This window comes from Anopheles bellator, chromosome 2, assembly GCF_943735745.2.
Source record: "Anopheles bellator chromosome 2, idAnoBellAS_SP24_06.2, whole genome shotgun sequence".
Taxonomy (NCBI): Eukaryota; Metazoa; Arthropoda; class Insecta; order Diptera; family Culicidae; genus Anopheles; species Anopheles bellator.
In genome coordinates this window covers 12,307,384-12,326,362 of record NC_071286.1, presented here as the reverse complement: position 1 = coordinate 12,326,362, position 18,979 = coordinate 12,307,384, and the positions used below count along the sequence as shown (strand labels likewise).

Sequence of the window (18,979 nt, the reverse complement as noted above, 5' to 3'; positions counted from 1 at the left end):
CTAGAATATATGCACACCGCTCTACTGTTGGTTGTTTGTTTTACCGATGCGTTTGAAATACTTCTACACGCGCCGTTAACAGCCAACAGGAACCTGGTGCGGTGGCCAACTGGGCAGCTTTGCAAACGGATCGAACGAGGAAAATCGGTTGCCGCATTCGTACCGGTTTCGTTTTGCCATGGCCTGTGAAATCGGAAATTTTGAAAGGTTTAATTGTGTAACTTGAAACGTTCGCAATGAAAATTCGGAAACCAACTATAAAGTGGTTCGTGTAACTCCATCGGTCAATTAGTATTTCGAATTTAGATGAATTTATGGATCACACTAAAAGATGGCAGACGGCCGAGAAATGACAAGCGGCAACCATATGTCCCGAGGGGGCCCTCAATCGCACCGCAGCATCGCATAAAAATTTCAAACCCAATCCCGCGCTACGAATGCAACTGGTCGGTGCCCCCCGGGTCCTACTGCCGACATCGGCACCACCACTCTTCTTGCGGAAATGAGCCGAGCAGGGTGGTTGCGAACTGTTAGCACCGCGACGGCATGTGGGATGCAAAATCGATAATTCCATCGTTCCGAGCCCGGAGAGGTCGAAGGGTGACGAAAGTGAAACGGATAGCACCCGTTTTCCCGTCAGCGTCGTCGTCGTCATCGTCGGCGATATAAGCCGGTCGCACCCGGGGCGAAAACTGGGTGAAAATCAATCAAATCGTTTTCCGGCTCACAGGTTAGGCGGGTGCGGCTGCCCACGTTGTGCACGTCGCCGAAAGGCTTATAAGTAATTCCAACGTCGAGACCAAGCAAAAGGGCAACCCGATTTTGCCGATGAGATTGGTTTTTCCAGGCATCGATTCTTGCCGTGTACTGCTGCTCCGCTCGACCCACTCTTCAACTGGGATTAAAATCGGCTCGAAGCGAAGTCGACTGAAATTGAATAGAGTATCTTCAGTTTAAACGAACGAACGAACGAAGTGTAAGTAAACCATTACGAGCCAACTGACCGCTTAACCAAACCAACTGACGTAAGCCAAGTTTTGTTCCCGTATCAATTCGAAATGTCCATCCAGATTTGTGTCTATTAACTGACAAAAATTCAATTGACAATCATTGAAAGGAGGGAAAGGCAGATGATGCACTACCACCGTAGGCAAACATGGCTCGGGAAACCGATATCTGCCCGCATGGAGCGACCCCGTCTGCGGTGGTAATCAGATTACTTGGAAAAAGTTTTCCAACTCCGGCGAAGCGGTTCGGGTATGTCAAGGCACGGTCTGGTTTGGCGTTTTTGTCGGGGCGTTCCGAAAAATCCTCCAGCAGGTTACCGAGCCCGAGGCAAGCATTAATTAGGCGCAGGGTTTTCACAAGTTTTCCCAATAACGTGGGACGTAGAAGGAGCTTAGCAGTGCTGACTGACCGAATGGAGCGAAACGAAAGGGTAGTCGATACAGAGCGGTTCGTGTATAGGGTGTTCCGGTAAGAAATGAAAACTTGCATTAAAAGTAGGTGAATCATGTTTTAAATCATTCTTACTCAAATGTAGTTATGTCCTGGGTTTGGTTTGGGTTTGTGTACTGATACTCAGGCTACTGTACTGAATGATTTGGCATCGAAGATCTCCATGAACCAAATGGCGAAAGAATAGTTGGGAAGTGTTGGAACTGGGCGTAGCGAAAATTGATATGGCATCCAGATAACACACACGATGAGTAAACGGCTTTGGACGGTATGTGTCACTGTTGAACCGGTTTCAAATGGCAACGATTGATAAAACTTATATTAGCAAATAGAAACCAAACAGAAATACTAATCTCAGTATAAACCAAACTAAGGTGTGCACTAGCTGATGGGATTTGGGGCAGTTAAGTCGATAACACCGAGCGGTTATCGTCGGTCGCCTGCTCTTCTGCACACCACGCAGGGCCAAAGCGCGGGGCCTAAAAAAACACACGCAGCACACAAACCTTGATTCCTAATGCTCTCAACAATTGATGGAAACCATGAACAACGAAGCCAGCGAGAACTGAGCGCAAAATAAGGCCTATTTACGATAAGCAGCAATCCGGGGAAAATGGAACGAAACAATGGGAAAACACAAATAATAAAAACAGAACAAAGACAAGACGCGTAAGAAATAAACAGTAAAAGCAAAGTAGGAAAGTTTGTCAAAAACGAAAGATAAACGAACCGAGAAATGCTGAGGAAGAAGCTGAGACTGAGGAAACGGCGGCGTAACGCCAACACAGCGCGGGGGGGTACCGTACTTCCGAAATGTTGTTTCTCAAAACCGGAACCAAGAAACACCGGCGCCTACCGGGGGGACTTACCTCGATACCGACGATACTGATTGGGACTTTCTCTCGCCATGGGTCGATCGAGTTGGCCAGCGGCATTATCCAGCTTGAAGTACTCGCGGGGACGGCGGTAGGGCTCGGGCACAAACACACAAGAAGTTTCGAAGCCAGCAACCGGAAGTCGACACAGTTGCTGTGCCTTCAGGTTGCCGCTTGGGCTTTGGAACGACGTCCGCGCTGGAAAAGCTAAACGGGCTTCCCCTCAGACTCGTTCTCAGGACGGACAGCTTCAGTGCACTTCGGAAGGGTTTCGGGGGTAGCTAGAGCTTGGCTGGTGGCGCACAGAAAATCGATTGCTAGACTGGGCCGCTAGTCTCAGTAACGACTGGCGATGATTGGTCACACTCCCAAACTTCACTCCGACTCCGTCATCGGCGACCGATCAGTTCCGACGATTTGGTATTCCACTCAACTCGTCAAACTTTCTTCCGTTCGTTCGCACTTTCTTATCTACTGGCCGCGTCTACTATTTTCGATCGCTGAAAGAGATAACACTTTTAGTTGATTTTGCCCCATCGATGCCGAGTCGCTGTGACAGCGTGGGTGACGTAAACGCTAGTCTTTCTCTCTGCCCTTGGTCTTCGATCCCAAGCTCCCAACGAACGCGTAACTAGCTTCCCAGATCCCCCGCCAGCTTGCAGTCTCGCGGATCTGGACAAGGGCGGGCAAAAACGCCGGCCACCGTTATTACGTTCACCGGCGCTCTCAACAGATCGTCGATCCGGAACCGGATGCTCGATGCAACGCGCGAGCAATGAACTGTAGCACCGTTCGCGGCGGATTGATAATAATGCGCCAGTGCGCGACAAACAGATGACTTCAATGGAAGAAGAAGATGGTGAATACGGGGCCTGGGGGCACACACGATAGCGAATGGGATGCAAGGGACTCGGCAGGCCAGCACCTGTTATTCCTGTTGCGCGGTCACAACAGCGTCAAGGAATCACGCGTAACAGAGCAGAACAGCTGGAACAAGGCGTCGCAGCTTCACGGCCGGAGGGAACTGCGTTACTCAAAGCTGGTGGCCACAAATCACATCAAACGTTTCTGTTCCGCACATCAACACCGAAACTCCGGAACTGCACAAAAACAAAAAACCACACATCCGTCGGAACAGGATCACTGAGTAGCCGCCGACATCCCGATCGGCCAACACCCGGTCAGTGGGAAGTCGCAACAGGAAGTGGCAACACAAAACACAACCAGCTTGAATTTGTTAGTACTACTGTAGCGAAACAACACCTTTTGTAGCGAGCCTAAAGATTGAACCTACGAGCAGTTTTAACATCAACTAGCTCCTACTGCTTCTTTTCGGATGTTCGCATTTTTATTAGTGAATTTTTAGCGCAACCCTTCGACAAGTTTGCATTTTTGTTTGACATTTTTTTTCTTTAGTCTCGTATTTTCTGGCCTGATGATGATTTTTGATGACTCTGCGTTCCTAGTCTCTGGTTTTTGCCTTCCCGTTCTCTTTTCTCCCTCGTTTCTCTGCGCTCTCTCATGTTTTTCCGAAACCAAGGTTCGTATGTTTGGTGGTTGGGTGGGTCAGGCGAAATGGTTTGACAGTGGAGGACAGTTTGTTAATGTTTTGTTTTGTTTCTGGCAGTGTCACGAAATTAAAATTGGTGTTATTTTGAAATAAAAGAAAGTAATTTAATTCGCATCCGCGACAATGGTTTTCTCGGTGGTGATTTCTCGCTGAGAGCGTTCGTCGATTTGACAATCGAAACCAAGGTGAGTAGAATGAACCGTTTCGTCGAGGATGTTCGATTAAAATTAAACGAAGAAAGGAATGTGTTGGAGTGTGTCCTTAAAATCATTGCCATGAGATTAATCAATCACTCTAGCGAAAATGATAAATGAAACTGGCTGTATCGGACAATTTTGTTTGGCCAATCCTGTTAATTTTGCTGTTGCGCATTTACGCATTTACACCTGCGCATTTACACACCTCAACTGAAACTGTCAGAAATACGCTTTGTTTTGATTCCGTGCACGTGCAAACAAAAACGTACAAAAACCGGCCAAGACACCACAAAAATGTTGAAAGCGAAGCAGAAAACAGCAGGTAATACTAATTTTAAAACCTAATTCTTGGTACTTTTGAAACGAACCTAGATGATGTTGCCATATTTTCACAGCGAAACCGCTTCCCGCTGCGGATAGTGAGAGCGATTCGCTGGAGGACGGTAGCAGCGCGGACGAGGAGTTCATGTCCGACGAAGAGTTTCCAATGTCCGAAGACGAAAATGGCGAGACCGAAAACCATCCACAGGAGGCCACGAAATGGGCCAAAGCAATGGCAAAGTTTCTACGGAAAAGCACCGACGCTAAAGTCCTGTCAAAAGCGGTCACCGACAGAGAGAAAGAGCGCCAAAAGGAGCAGACCAAAACGTACAAGTTCGATGTCGTTAGCGCAGACGGTCAAGTGAAGAAGGAACCGGTGGGCGAAAAACTGCAGAACGAAGAAAAACCAGACGATCTAATATTGGCCCGACAACTGCTGCGGCAGAAAGCGCTACTGAAGCGGGAACGACAGAAGGACATCCTTGGGCTCCGCGTGCGGCCCTCGGTGCACGATTACGAGCGTGAGCGGTCCCTCCGAAAAGTAGCCACCAAGGGCACGGTGCAGCTTTTCAATGCGGTGCGCAACCAGCAGAAGGACGTAAACCAAAAGCTAGAGGAAGCCGGCAAACTTGAGTATAAGCGAGACAAAGTGCTGAAGAGCCTTAACAAGAAAGAGTTCCTTAACGCGCTGATGAACGGTCCGCGGGCAAAGTCGGAGCTGGTGGACAATCTGATCAAGAAGGAAGAATCCGAAGACATCAAGTCAGAGATCGATTCCGACGAGGAACCGAAATCTACGTGGGGCGCACTGCGGGCCGATTTTCTGACGGGGAAAAAATCCGGCTGGGATAAGGAGGACGGCGAAGATGACACGCGGACCCGGGACGATCTGGACGATGGTATGGGGTCGGACTCGGAATGATAGCAAATATAAAACATTACCATTGGAAGACCAACAATGACGCCACGGTTTATTCATACTGCTCGTGCTCACTTGATGTGAAGTTTATACTCGCCGCAGGGTTGCGGGATTTGCAACGGGGCCGTAGGGTAGATCGTGATCGGCAAGCTCCATATCATCGTTTCAATCGCAATGTCGGTCGGGGCGACCCACTCAAGGTCTGCCTCGTTTTCGCTCGTACGATCAACCATCATCGCTTCGTTACTCAACTCCGGGTTCGTGCTGGTAACGAACTGGAAGTGCAGCTTCCAGGTCACCTCGACGACCGACGTACGAAACGTGGGGGTCACATGCAGCGGGATGGGTAGTATAACCTGCGTTTGGAGCATCCCCAGACACACCTCGTGATGTTTGCTGTAGTTCGTCACACGCGGGGTGTTCTTCGGCCGTTCTTCGGGCTCCCCGCCGCTCCCAACTGGCTCCTGAGCCGTTGAACTGGACGGAGCATCGCCCGCGTCAGGCTCAGTCAGCACGGGCTTCAGTTCCGTTTCTTCACACTGCAGCGTAACGGAGAGCTGGACACATTTCACCGTGCCACAACTAAAATCGATCGTGGCTACAATATCCTCACCCAGCTTGTACGCCGATTTGAACAGACAGAACCGACCCACTTTCCCCCACTTGTTGTTGATCATGAAAAAGTTCGGACGCCGCCTAGCGGTCACCCCGCGCAGGTAATGTAACGCGTACTCTATCCGCGACGGCGGCCGTTTCTTCTCCAGAAACGGATTGTTCGGTGCCAGATCTTCGTTGGACTCATCGTTCAGCGTGATCGCCTCATCGAGGTCGCTCTGAGGTAGCGGCAAGGGAAGCACACGTATCGGAATATTAAGAGCCTGAACCGTCGAACCGAGGCGTTGGGTAGCGACCGTTATTTTGTAGTAGTACTTCACCCGAATTCCACGATACGTCGGAGGTGTGCTCAGGGGTACCGCTTCGCGATAGAGAACTAGAAAAGAAGAGCACACTCGTTACAGGATGTCGAGGCCCCTACATCGTTGTGTTTCTTACATTGTTTGGCTTCTCCGGGCGAAAGTCTCAGATCGCAGAACAATATTTTCGGTTCGGTCGAATACAGTTCTTCCCCCTGGTATCGATTACTCGCATTCAGCGACGTTGTCCCGCCTAGATTGCGACTGCCAATGGCATCGCTACCGGAACGCTCGGTCACCGACGAATTGCAGTAGCAATTAAGCTGAACCGTTGCCCAGGCCAGATTCTCCAAGATGTCACTAGAAAAGGGCAAACGGGGTTACCAGTGGAGCCACAGCGAAGCCACACGGCCGGCGAACCTATTGCTCTGTGAAATTTTGTGTTCCGGCAGTGACGGGTGCACAAAGTCGATCAAGCATTCCACCACCTCACCGCACATAAACACTGCACTTTGGTCGCGGAGCAGTTTCGCCTTTATTTCGATCATCCCGTGGCTTGGCGAGAAATCCCAGCTCGCTACCAAAAGTTATTTGTGAAAATGCATTCTTCAATTCAATCCTCCTTGGGGAAAATCTTCTGTACAGAGGTGAGCCTAAGGTGTAGAGAGGCTGCGGTCGGCCAAACGCGAACGCGGCTTCCTAGCAACCTTGCCACCTCATCGAACACCTTCACTGTTTACACCATTTGCTTTACGCCGCTTGCTCCGTTTTCGTTTTTTGACGTTCCACTGGAAGCCGATGAATGACCTCGGACACTAGTGTGCGTGCCATCGGCAATCCCGATTTTCTGATCTCCGTTCATTTCTACTCCATTCTGTTCCTACGTGTTCAATTTAAGTGAAATTTGTCACTCGCGCGGTCCGCACACATCTCGTTCGCTCGTCCGTGCAAAGTCAGCCTTTTCCCGTGGCTTCGGTTCCGTTCCGGTGTCCCAAATAACCCCAAAGCCGACCTGGGACGTTCGTCCGCCTGGCAGCAGTGCTAGATTCGTCTCGGTTTCGTCTCTTCCCGTTCCCCCACCGGTCGTGGCGTGCGTCCTTCTTTCGAGCCTACAGTTTTCGCGAGTAGCGCCGCCGTAGCACCGTGTTCTGTGTGGCGTGCAGCTTGGGGCACCAGCAACCTTCGGGAGAAGCGCGGAAGGGCGTGCGGCTTGGCTAGCTGGTCCGTGCCCTATTTCCGGTGTGTCCGACGGGAACCATTCAGCCGAATCATCGCCACCGTCGAGTAGGAGAGGAATCTGCGACTTGGCACCACTCTTTGGGTCTTCCCGAACTACCGTTACCCGGCCAGTGTAAGTGATTTTGGTGCCCCGCGTCCCCCCCTCCCCCCGCCCGTGTGAACGCGGCCGCCGTGTGCGCGCGCGTGTGTGTTTGTGGATGCGTGTGTGGCGCGTCAGCGAAACAAATCAGTCCCCGCAGTGGTGTGGCCCCCAGCGAGGGGAGGGAAGGGGTCGAATGTAAATCGTGGAAACGGTGGCGAAACCACGAGGGCAGCGACACCAGCGTGAAAGGGCCTTTGTGGGAAGCTAACCCCCAACCCTCGCCCGGCAACCGGGTCTTGCCGAGACAACGCGAGGATTTATGGGAATTTTCCGACCCACCTTACACCACACGGATTTTCTCCTACGTATCGAAGGAGGGACAGGGTGAATGTCGCAGATGCGTGTGGCGGCGAGACCCCCGAAAGTGTGGGCATGTCGACGGAATGGGTGGCCAACACCCCTTATGGGGTCACATTTTTTGTGGCCATCTGAGTTTACTTTATCTGAGTTACTCCTCAATATTTTGGGCGGTGATTTTCAGGTGCGCCCCCCTTTCACCGATTGAAAACGGATGAGCCATGCCTAGGAACCGGTCTGGGGTGGAAGGGGGCAAAGAACTTCACCGACAGTCGCGACAGTGGGCCTGGCCGGGTGAAACAAGTAATTAATAAATTGTGACAAGAGCGCGAACGCAGCTGGGTCCGGCTCTTTTTCTAGAGCCGACGAGAATCTGCCCGAGTGAAGTGTCTTCGTATCGAGGGACCCAATTCGGTGCACGGCCACGGCGACGGCCGTGTGTGTTTCCAAGGTGTTGGAGTGTTGTTGGTTAAAGGTTGAGAGGCCGCCTGATCCGTGGACGAAAGATTAGCCCTCTGGTACGTGAGCAGGACCGGCCCCGGGAGGGGCCCGCACAACACCTCGGTTGCCGCGCTGTAATAATGTGTGGCTTCGCGAATCATCATCTCATACGTAGCGTAGTGGCACCACCAATACCACCATCAGGCCACCGGCGGAGTCTACTTGATTCGCGGCATCTTCTTCCCCATTGCGACCGCCCGGGCGCGGCTGTTCACTTTACGGCCCCAGAGAGAGCGTGGTGACACTTGAATAAGCAATTTAGACACATTGCTGCCGCTCTGTTGCTGCCACGACAAGCGGCCGATGGCGATGGTCGCGCAATAAACTATGATGCGCACCGAAAGCATGGCCGCAGCATTCGCCGGTGGAATGCTAAGCCCCGGAAGAAGGGGTTGCGAGATTTGACCACTTCTCTCTCGCGCCCCTGGGCACTTCGCGGCATACTGCCGAGACGAGGTGGACGAGAGAGCATTGAAGATCTGGGTTTCGCCGTCGCCGCTAGACGCAGAGGGGGACGAAAAAAAAAACAGTGTCTCGACGGTCAATACATTGTTTCTTTTTATTTATTTCCTACGTTACGTTTACGCTCCTTTACGCCTCGTCAGTGTAGCGAGAGGTGCCGTGCTGATGTCATTCTGTTGTTCTCGACCTCAGAATGGAATGTGTGGCTGCATTCTGCCCCAACCGAAGCCTTATGCTTTCTTCTTTCAAAGCATTGCAAAGCACTAATTAGAAAACGATTAATTATCAACAGCTGATAATTGGAGTGACCTGCATTGCCCCGACGGTGGTGGCGCCAGTAGAGCCTCAGACGACGATAGGAAATTAAGAAATCTCCCATTGAAGAATTCGCCGCCGCCGTTAGTGGAACCGAACTGAAACGTCTCGTAACATGGAGGAAATGTGCGAAGGAGCGGCCCGATACCTGTGTTTCCCGTCTGGCTCATCCCATCGCATCCACCAGGGCAGAATATGGGAGAGAAGTAAACGAAAACGGGAACAGTGAGTGGTGTGAGAAGGAGAGGTGTTCCTAGGTACAGGAGATTCGCGCGGATGGCGGTGGGACGGCAGCGGCAACACACCGGTTTTCGGTGGGTGGGGGGAATCACTTTTTTGTTACTTCTACTCCCAGTTCTTTTCGACCGACCTCACTGATGCAGCGGCAGATGACAGCTGGATTCCCGCTCGGTGGCGTCGGAGACGGGGGGGGGATTATTTTAAAACCAAATTAAGTCTCACTCCGGATTTCCGTCCAACTATGAAGGTCATTCGGGTTTGAAGTGCCAGGAAAAAAAAACTGCACGGTCCGTTGTAAAACGCTCGAGCAAAACGATGTACGATATTTCGACGATTGTTCGAAAGTCGGTCGGGCAGGCGCTGCAGAGCTTCGAAACCGGATCTGTCGTCTTGCTGCTGCCTGCAACCTTGAGAAGAAGGTGCACAGGACGCGGCGACTGTCTACGTCATTCTCGCAGCTGCACGGTTGCTAGGGAGCGTGGTGTGCGTTCGCTTGCAGCGCCTTCTATAATGTGCCTCACGATCGGGGTGCCATCGACGAACGTTCAGTTGCAGTTGCAGTGTTGCTCCTTTTCCAGAAGCGCCGCAAGGTTTTAAAGGGCCTTTCGTTCGTCTTTCGTCGAACTGTGGTGTCCTCTCGTGGCGTAGCTCATCTGCCGCAGTTGTGTGATTCCAAAATTTCACCTTCCACTCGGCTGGCGAAAGGAAAGCCCTCCACACAGAGCCACCTTTCGGGCTGGCTGGGTGCGCTAATTGCTGCAACGTCCATCACAAGCCAAAAGGGAAAACCTGGTTTTTGGTGTTTCGTTCCCAACCATTCACGGCGAGGCGCGCAACGGTGTGTGGTGGTCCCTAGTTGCAGACGCCACGCAGTTCGCTTTCTACCATCGGGGATTCCACGGGCGCGTCAGCCACGGTGGGTGGGTCCACTGAAATGGCCCCTCTTCCCAAGAGCTCTTTTCCCCGACGCTCGCCACCGCTACGACCTTGTTCGAGTCATCTGGCGAGAGGCATCGATCACGATCACGCTGACGTGGCACGAATTCGTCGACTCGAGACCAAAAGCAACGGAAAGACGACAAAAAATACAGTTTGGGAATCAAAAACATGCTTGTGTAGGGTTTTCCGGTTTTTTTTTAATTTTAGCTGTGAGTGGATATTGAAAACGAACCAAAACACGTTAAAAACCATTTTCGCCTCAAATCCCCAGATTCGCTTACGCGTGATCGCGGTGAAGGAAGCCAAAAAATTTCGCTTTTCGCATCTCCGAATGATCAGTCCCGCATGAGAAGGAGGGCCCCCCAAAAAATACAAAAAAAAAAAAACTGGAAACACTTGAACGCTACGCGTTTCGAGTGAAAGGCGTCGATTGATCAGCCGCTGGGGCCGCGGTGATCGAAAAAGCGTAACCGACACCGGACCGCGCCGTTGTTAAGCCGTTAAATTAGTTTCGCTTCCACCGCGATTGTCGTGTATTTTGATCTGTGGTGAATTTTGGGAGATTCCAGTTCCTGGCGCGATTTCAAAAATTTTCGAAACACGTGTCCGGTGGTGCGTCACGTGGAAGTAAAAAAGTGAAACCGTTTTAAAGTCATGCCGCCAGCTCCTTCTTCTGTTAGATAATGCAAACAATGAACAATCTAACCAAACGAAGAGCCGAGTGGCAAACGCGGGTCGCTTTTGCCCCCCAAACTGGCCTCGCTGGAGATATGGTAGTTATGCAATCACTCTACGTCATCCGGTCCATCCTCGCGGTGATCATCTGCTTTGGCCCACGAGTACCCTGCATCTTGGTTGAGCGTCACCCAGCATGTGTTCTACTCTCCTTCTTGTTTGCTTGGTTGGCTTGGCCACTATCAGCGAGTCGGTTATCCGTTATCAGTTGAATGGTCATTCCACTCCAGCTGTTGAGGTATTTTCGGACCGTAGCCCCGCCAGTTTGAGGTCGACCACACGCCACCCATAGGAAGTGACGAGAGCCATAGGACTCGAGGCTTGGAAGCGTATGGTCCCTACCATTCCATCGTGCATGATGCTATTCTTTTCAGATTTTTCAGACTCTTGGAAGCCCGATTCGGTGATAACAAACCGGAACGCGTAGCACAAAACTCACATCGCCGAACCGTGGAGTCACACTACGATATTGGTCACACAATAATGGCGTCGATTGCTGTCATCAAGCGGGTGCTTGATTCGTGTCTGAACTCCGATAAGATGCATTGCAGAGGACCTACATTGCCCGTGTTATCTCACACACTTTAAACTAAACCATAGATGGCTCCCATCCCACTGCGCCATAAATCGAATGGCAGTGGGCAGTATTTTACCAACGGAAGAAACCCATAGAGTCGCCACGATGAACGCGTCACTTCCTAAGACTTATCAATGATCGTTGCTTCAAGATCTGATCACTGGACCTTACCACCGCCGCGACCTTTCGAGGTTGACTATAAATATTGCCAAGCGCGCGTTTTATGGACTGGCTTTACCCGTTCGATTGGAATTAATAGAAATCATGCACACATCAGCACCATGGTCCCCGGTTCGGGTGATCTATTACTAATTTAGTCTCAACTCCAGCCAATGGTTCAATAGGATGGCGTAAGCTAAGCAATTCCCTTCATCAGCCACAGCTCGGCCCGTCGCGATCTCACATTCGTCTTAAGTCATTAATAATTACCCATCACTGTCCCCGCAGTGCGTAGTGTAGCCCGCCGATCGATGGTGGACACACGATGGACACACTCTTGTCAAACGGTCTTTTGCGCCGGCTTCATCAGCCGTTGCTGCTGGTTGCGGTCGCCGGAGTGCGTCCTCAATTTGCCTGGCTTGGCGTGTTTGGGGTCGTCGTTGTGCAATCGGTGCGAGGCGGCGTGCCAGCGTCGGCGTTGCCCGTATCATCCAATTAACTTATCGAGAGCGCGCGACGTACGAGATTGTGACTCGTTTGAGTGATTTGGCTTTTATTTCTCTCCACTTTGTTCCAGTAGTGAAGCAGTAACTACCGACAGCTGCAGGTCGCCGCTACCAGCAACCAGCATCCCGCACCGAGTGTACCACCAAACCATGCAAAGATGGATCTGACTACAATCGCCATTATCGCAATTGTCGTGCTCGTCTCGTTCCTGTCGATGCTCTTCATTAGCCGGTTCCCGAAGGGCAAAACTTTCGAGGAGATGCTAAAGGAGAAGCGTGAAATGCGCGAAAAGATCCTGGGCCTCACCGCGGCTACGTCTTCGTCGTCGTCGTCGAAGCCGGGCAAGGAGTCGGCCAACAAGAAAACGAAAAAGGCACACTCCGGCGGCGGTGGTCAGAAGGGCCGCTCGGCAAAGCAGCAGCAACAGCAGACCCAGCGCGTTGAGGTGGTCGAGCGTGAAACCGATGGCAACTCGTCCGAGAGCCAGCTGGAGGAAGACATCAATCCGCTCGCGTTCGGTGCCAAGAAACGCACCGGCTTGGGCACCAACTTGACAGTCGAGTATGCCGAAACGGAAGCATTCCCGCTGAGCGACAACACGGCCGCCGCCAGTAAGGTACGTCACACCGGTGTGCCTTTCTTTACATTCGGTCGGTGGCCGCGAATCGCGATAATTCAATCTAAAAAGTCGTTTCCTTCACAGAAGAAAAACGCCAAACAGCAGCAACAGGGTGGAAAGAAGAGCGCGCAGAAGGGCGGCCCCTCCGGGGGCATTCTGGTGAACAAGGCTGAACCGGTGCTGGTGAAGCCGGTGGAATCCGTCCCGGAGATGAACCACTTTGCCGAGATTCAACCGAAGGATGCTCTGGAGATCGCTCGCCTGCAGGTGGGTAGAGAAGCGGGAATCCTCCCAGTCCGCAGGAACCGATACAATGCAACCTTCCACATTTCCATTGCATGACTAACCACAGAAACAAGAGGAGGAAACCAAGGCAGGAAAGCACCAGCAGCCGAAGGAGCAGCGGAAAGGCAAGAAGGAACACAATCCCAAGATGTCACCCAAAAGTCAGGGCAACGAACAGCAACCGAACGCTGGCGCCGCAGCGCCCCCGGTGGTCGTTGAGATGAAGAAACACGAAGGCAAGGCGGCCACCGGTGGCGGTGCGATGGCGCAGAAAGAAAAGGCGAACAAAAAGAAGCGCAACGAGCTGCTGTCGCAGGAACTGGCTGCTGAGGTGGCCGACGGGGTCAACGTGCAGTCGGTGGTGAACATTCTCAGCACGGCCGAGCTGCCGCGCAACGACATCCAGATCCTGATCGACTTTCTGCTCAACAAGCAGCAGGACACCCTGGCCAAGGACCCATCCGAGTGGAACGATCCGTCCGATCCGCTCCAGAAGCTGAAGCGGCAGCTGCAAGAGAAGGAGGCGGCCCTGCAGGAGGAGCAGCAGGCAGCGGCCGGGTTGCAGGCGAAGCTAAAGGAGCTGCGCCAGGAGCTGAACGGCGAGAAGGTGCAGGCCAGCGCCGTGCTGAAGAGCTACGTCGAGGAGCTGAACCACCGCAAGCAGGAGGTGCACCACCTAACGCAGGAGCTGACCCTGTTCAAGGAAAAGATGGCCAACGAGAAGCACGCCCTGACGATGCAGTGCCAGCAGCTGCAGGCGAAGTACATTCAGCTCTCGAAAGAGCACGCCGCCACGCAGGATCACGGATCGACGATCGCGCAGCTCAACAACGATCTGCAGCGGCTGCAGCAGGAACTGATGGCCAAGAGTCAGCTGCTGAACGAGCTGAAGCTACAGTCCGAGGAGGTAAGTTCTGGCTGCCGACTGTGGACGCCCGAGGCCAATTCCTTTTGTGCCAATGCCACCTCCTCTTGTTTTTTGCAGGATTTGCTGAAGACAAAGACTGAGTACGACATTTTATTACACAGCAAAGATGAGCTCATTAGACAACGTGTACAGGGTAAGTGTGGGATCGGGCGAGAGAGAACCGGAGACAACGCGAGTTCACTCTCGGCTTCTTCGCTCCGTACGCATAGATCGAGCTGCCTACGAAGGGCAGCTGCAGCTGCAGGTGGGCCAGAAGGAAGAGCTGGACAAGAGCTGCCAGCAGCAGAGCTACGCCATCGAGCAGCTGAAGGCGGAACTGCAGGCGAAGCAGAAGGACGCGGCTAACGCGGCCGCCGCCAGCAACCAGGCGGACGAAATGAACCGGGTCGAAATCCGGAACCTCCAGAATGCCTTAGACTCTACCAAATCGAAACTCGAGGCGTATCGGAAAGAGCTGGTCGACTGCAAAAGTCTGCTCACCGACTACACGCAGCAAACGAACGAACTCAAGGCGAAGGAGGAACTGCTGCTGAAGCAGCTCGAGGAACAGCGGCAACGGAATGACGTAAGTGTGTTGGGACTCCCGTGGGAGCGTTGTATTAGGGAAAATCACCGACTCAAAACCGGTCAGTAGTCGGCATGGCCTCGGTCTCGGTAAAGGGGCTTCCTACAAAGTCAATCGGCTGTGTGCGATGGCTTCATTTACATTGTAAATACTCTGATAGACACTCTCTGATTTTTTTGTGAATGTTTTAACACTGAACAGTGCAGGCTTCGTTTGAACTAACATATCTGTTAAGCCGAACCGTAGCTTAGGGAACACTTTTCCCTCGCCTCAAGCGGTAAACGGCAATCGGTGGCAAAGGACCCAAAAAGTTCTGCTCATAATTTTCATCGGCTTTCCACTGAGCTTGCTTTCTATGCACCACAGAACCCTGTCCCAGTCTGAGTAGAGCGCACCGTGTTCCAATTGGTTCTATTAAGAGCTGCGAAATCGATTGTTTAAAGATGAGTTTGTTCTTCTTTTTCTCTTCTGTTCTTCCCTTTTGCACGCGATCGTGTGTTGCTCGCTCGAACGCGTGTCTACCGCGCACCCCACAACACGATCTTTGCTCGAGATCCGTTTCACGATCTCCGTCGAACCGATCCACCCACAACCCAACCACAACCTACCTACTACCTGACCACAACGCGTGACCCATTCCCTCCATTCACCTTGCATGGCTCGGCATAACCGTAGAACTTGCGAACCAAGAACTGGAAGTTGGTTGAAGCATTGCAGAATGCCGAGCGTAGAAATGGCGTTGGGCCGAAGACCGTGGCAACCGAGAACAACGGTGTAAGTGTCCCAGGGCAACAACGGGCGACTTGAGCGGGGACGACCCATTTTGAGTGAAGTGGTTCATTCAGCACGGTTCATGCCTCTCGGTGGTACAATGAAGGGTTCTCTTTTTGCTCGACAGGAGCAGCAGCAGAAGCTGGCCGCCAGCGTCAGCCAGGCCGAGAAGGTGGACGTCGGCAAGGTGGTGCTGGAGGAGCAGAACCGAACGAAGGACCTGCTCGTTCAGCTGCTGCTGCCGACGGGTGTCGTGCCGACGCTGCCCGTCGATGCGACCGACTTCCAGAGCTGGCTCGAGGCGACCGTGCGGTGCATCAAGGAGCAGCACGAACTGCTCCTACGGAACCACAGCAGCGTCAGCAGCACCGTGGGGACGAACAGCACGGCCGCCGTCGGCAGTCAAACGACCACCACCACCACCACCGGCATCAGCAGTAGTGCTGGGGTCAACAACAACGCTGACACCGCCAGCAGTAGGAGCAGCAGCAGCAATATGATCGCCAATAATAATCTTATTCCGCATAGCAACGTTAACAATAGTTTACAAAATAACAACAATAATAATGACGCTCACGGCGCCACCGCTGACGGGGCCGGCGAAAGCGCAAACAAGAACGGTGCCACCGAGAGTGGCAGCGAGGAGGACGACCACCAGTCGGTGGCGCTGCGCAACGAGCAGCTGCAGAAAACTGTAGATCAGTATAAGATCATCATAGCCGATACGGTAAGTTCGAGGCCACCGCAGACCGATCCAGGACACGGCACACTTTCACGCAAACCGGTTCTCTCGTGTGTTCCGCAGGAAATTATGCTGAAAAACCTCGAAGCGCGCGTGATCGAACAGGACATTCACTGGCGCTCGGTGGTGCAGGCAAAGGATAAGGAGCTGAACCTGCTGAAATCGGCCGGGGCCGTGGTGCAGTAGTAATGATCGCGACGCCGACCCGAGCGCCACCAACCACCGACGACGAATTGTTTCTGGAAGAGGGCCCGGCGCGAGCGGGGCACGACATAGCCGATGACAACGATCGGCGGATGGCGGTTAATCCGATTGCGCCGTGCGGCGAATCGATCGAGATGTGTACTACGTATGTTTGTGATGGAGTGTGCGTGTGATTGTGTGTATGTATGTATGTATGCATGTAAGTTTGAGGCTGGGTAGACAATCCACGAAACAAGCGCATCCCAGTTTTTTGGCGCCTGTCGCACGGACGCACCGACGGCAATACGCAAACGAGCTAGGTTAGGGAACGATAAGACAAAAGTGCAGGCCCTGTGACAAGAACTAGGAACTAGGAGTTTTGGCGCAAGGGATTGTATGGAAGCTGCGGGCGCGACAACAAGCAAAACACGTCCCACGTCTTCGTCGTAGTCCCTTCTGTTTCTGTTGCTTGAGTGGCGCAGTCCGAGGGGCCTTTCTAGGGGCCACCATGTCAAATTATACAGGGCATTCATAGGGAGAATCCGTAGCGGTGCCACATACCGCAGACCAGTGTTCGGTCGGACCGGTTAACCCATTGGCACGAGCAGAGGTGTTGCGTCGCGCGCGAGAGAAAGAAAGAAAGAAAGAAAGAATGAATGAGAGATAGAGTCGTTTCCCAATTTCCCAACTCTCGATTTGCTGTGCGTCAGGAAAGGATTTCTGATACACGGTAATGCCAGCAGCCACGCAGGAGCTGCAGTGTTTCTACTTATGTCTACGGCGCAAATGTGCACAGTTCGGCCAGATTCACTTGAGTTCCATTACAGTGGGTGCCCCTTCGCGGTGCAGCAAGGTGTCGAACGAATCATCGGCCGCTGAACGGGGCAACGATTGATGAACCGACGGGGTCAAAGGGGTTTTTGGTGGTGCCGGTGACACACCTCGTTGCGGGTGCCTCTGTCCTACATTGATATCTGTGGCCAATAGATGTTTCGCAATTGTTTTGGGACCCCACATCATTCTCCTCAGCAATCCTTTCCCGTTTGCCAGCCGCCCAGCAGGGCGTGTTTGATCGAAACTGCACAATCGGCCCGCCCCGGCCACGTGGTTTTCAGCAGCGTAGGGTGCGCGTCAGGCCACGATCCTCACCGACAGAGCGTGTGTTCCGCTCGCCAAACCGGAACGACTTCCTCCACTCGAATCTAATGAACATTTAGGGGTGCGCCCACACACAAACATCCCGCGACAGAGCGACAAATGGAAATCCGTACTCAGTAAGATTAAAGCTAAATCGGAGCTAAAGAAAGCAAAGGGTGAAGCAGAGGACGGGGGGATGGTTATAATTAACGCATATTTTGTTTGTATCTTTACGTCGATATATAATAGGTTATTGTATTATGAAGCAGCATAAGCAAGTAGAACGAATAAAGTGTAGCAAAAGAGTGTGTGCTCTAGTGGATCAGAGTGAAAATCAGAGGAGCGAAACGGGACACAAGGACAAATGAATGTTTTGTACGTGTGCAGCAGGGCCCCAGCAGCCACGAACAACCACCGGAAACTCGGGATCGGTAAAAACTCGATGCTGACGTCCCCGCAGGGACGACGGCATTATGGAAGGCAGATCGCAAGTGGTACGAACCCAGAACCCAGCAATATAAAATACTATTTTATTACTACCGATGAGTTCCACTATTAATTATTGGGGCGGGGTCTCTGGCTTCTTCTTTAACAAAACGGGAAGGTTGTTATCGGCATAGGCCCTTCAACGACGCCACGCTTAACTACCTTCCTGCCTTTGTTTTCCTTTTAATTTATACTAAGGCCAATTTGTAAGTGTACATTGATTGCGCAAATGCAAACGCAAGTCTACCCGGTGTAAGGCAAAGAAATGTATCGCAAATCCTTCAAAAGTCTACCTAGCGTCCTCAAGTGTAATAAACTGACCTACAAATTATAACAACAAAGTATAGAATAAATGAAAAACAATATGTAAAACCCCGATAAGGTTTTTTTTCACTTCTCTGTATAAAGTGGACAACACTCAAGGAACAGGCAACACGAAGTCTTAAGCTAAAGGTAGTAAGTTTTATTGTTGAGCCCGATCCGAGTCAGTAAGGCCACCCCGGAAACGCACCCCACAAAGGGCCTCCAATCTCCAAGAGGTCACAAAGCTGCAAGCAGCACTCGTTTCCGTTGGATCTTTTACTGAACCCTACACGTGATTGGAAGAGTAGCTTCTCCGCTTAAAACCCTTCCCGTTAATTGAATCCGTTGCCGTGTGGTTGGTTGTGACGATGAAATTGAATGAATCGTGGAAGAAGAATAAATGTCCACGCGGCGATTTTTTCTCCGAAGATCATGTTTTTTTTCTGACCAACAGCATTCAAGACCACAATTTATGGCACACAAAGCAGTCGAGGGAAGAGAGTGTTTGAGACAACAGGACCGAAAAGGAAGATCAGGAAGGAAAGCAACTTTGTGGATACCAATAAAACCATTATCAAAGTTTAATACATAAA

General features: G+C 52.0%; 3 protein-coding genes across 3 annotated transcripts; 2 read left to right on the top strand and 1 right to left on the bottom strand.

The window, feature by feature from the left end:
* Positions 1-4,335: 4,335 nt before the first annotated feature.
* LOC131208694 (RRP15-like protein) lies at positions 4,336-5,365 on the top strand. Its single transcript, XM_058201514.1, has 2 exons — positions 4,336-4,422; positions 4,496-5,365. The coding sequence occupies exons 1-2, from the start codon at positions 4,395-4,397 to the stop codon at positions 5,341-5,343; spliced, it is 876 nt and encodes a 291-aa protein (XP_058057497.1). The 5' UTR covers positions 4,336-4,394; the 3' UTR covers positions 5,344-5,365.
* Positions 5,366-5,389: 24 nt separating this feature from the next.
* On the bottom strand, positions 5,390-6,887 carry LOC131208693 (RAB6A-GEF complex partner protein 2). Its single transcript, XM_058201513.1, has 3 exons — positions 6,675-6,887; positions 6,394-6,614; positions 5,390-6,331 (listed from the first exon to the last, which is right to left on the bottom strand). Exons 1-3 carry the CDS (start codon positions 6,800-6,802, stop codon positions 5,412-5,414), a joined length of 1,269 nt encoding a protein of 422 aa, XP_058057496.1. The 5' UTR covers positions 6,803-6,887; the 3' UTR covers positions 5,390-5,411.
* Positions 6,888-7,252: 365 nt separating this feature from the next.
* On the top strand, positions 7,253-18,453 carry LOC131212887 (putative uncharacterized protein DDB_G0271606). The gene is made up of 9 exons (XM_058206956.1): positions 7,253-7,605; positions 12,441-12,983; positions 13,071-13,253; positions 13,339-14,178; positions 14,257-14,332; positions 14,409-14,764; positions 15,440-15,538; positions 15,666-16,262; positions 16,341-18,453. The coding sequence occupies exons 2-9, from the start codon at positions 12,525-12,527 to the stop codon at positions 16,461-16,463; spliced, it is 2,733 nt and encodes a 910-aa protein (XP_058062939.1). The 5' UTR covers positions 7,253-7,605; positions 12,441-12,524; the 3' UTR covers positions 16,464-18,453.
* The last annotated feature ends 526 nt before the right edge of the window (positions 18,454-18,979 follow it).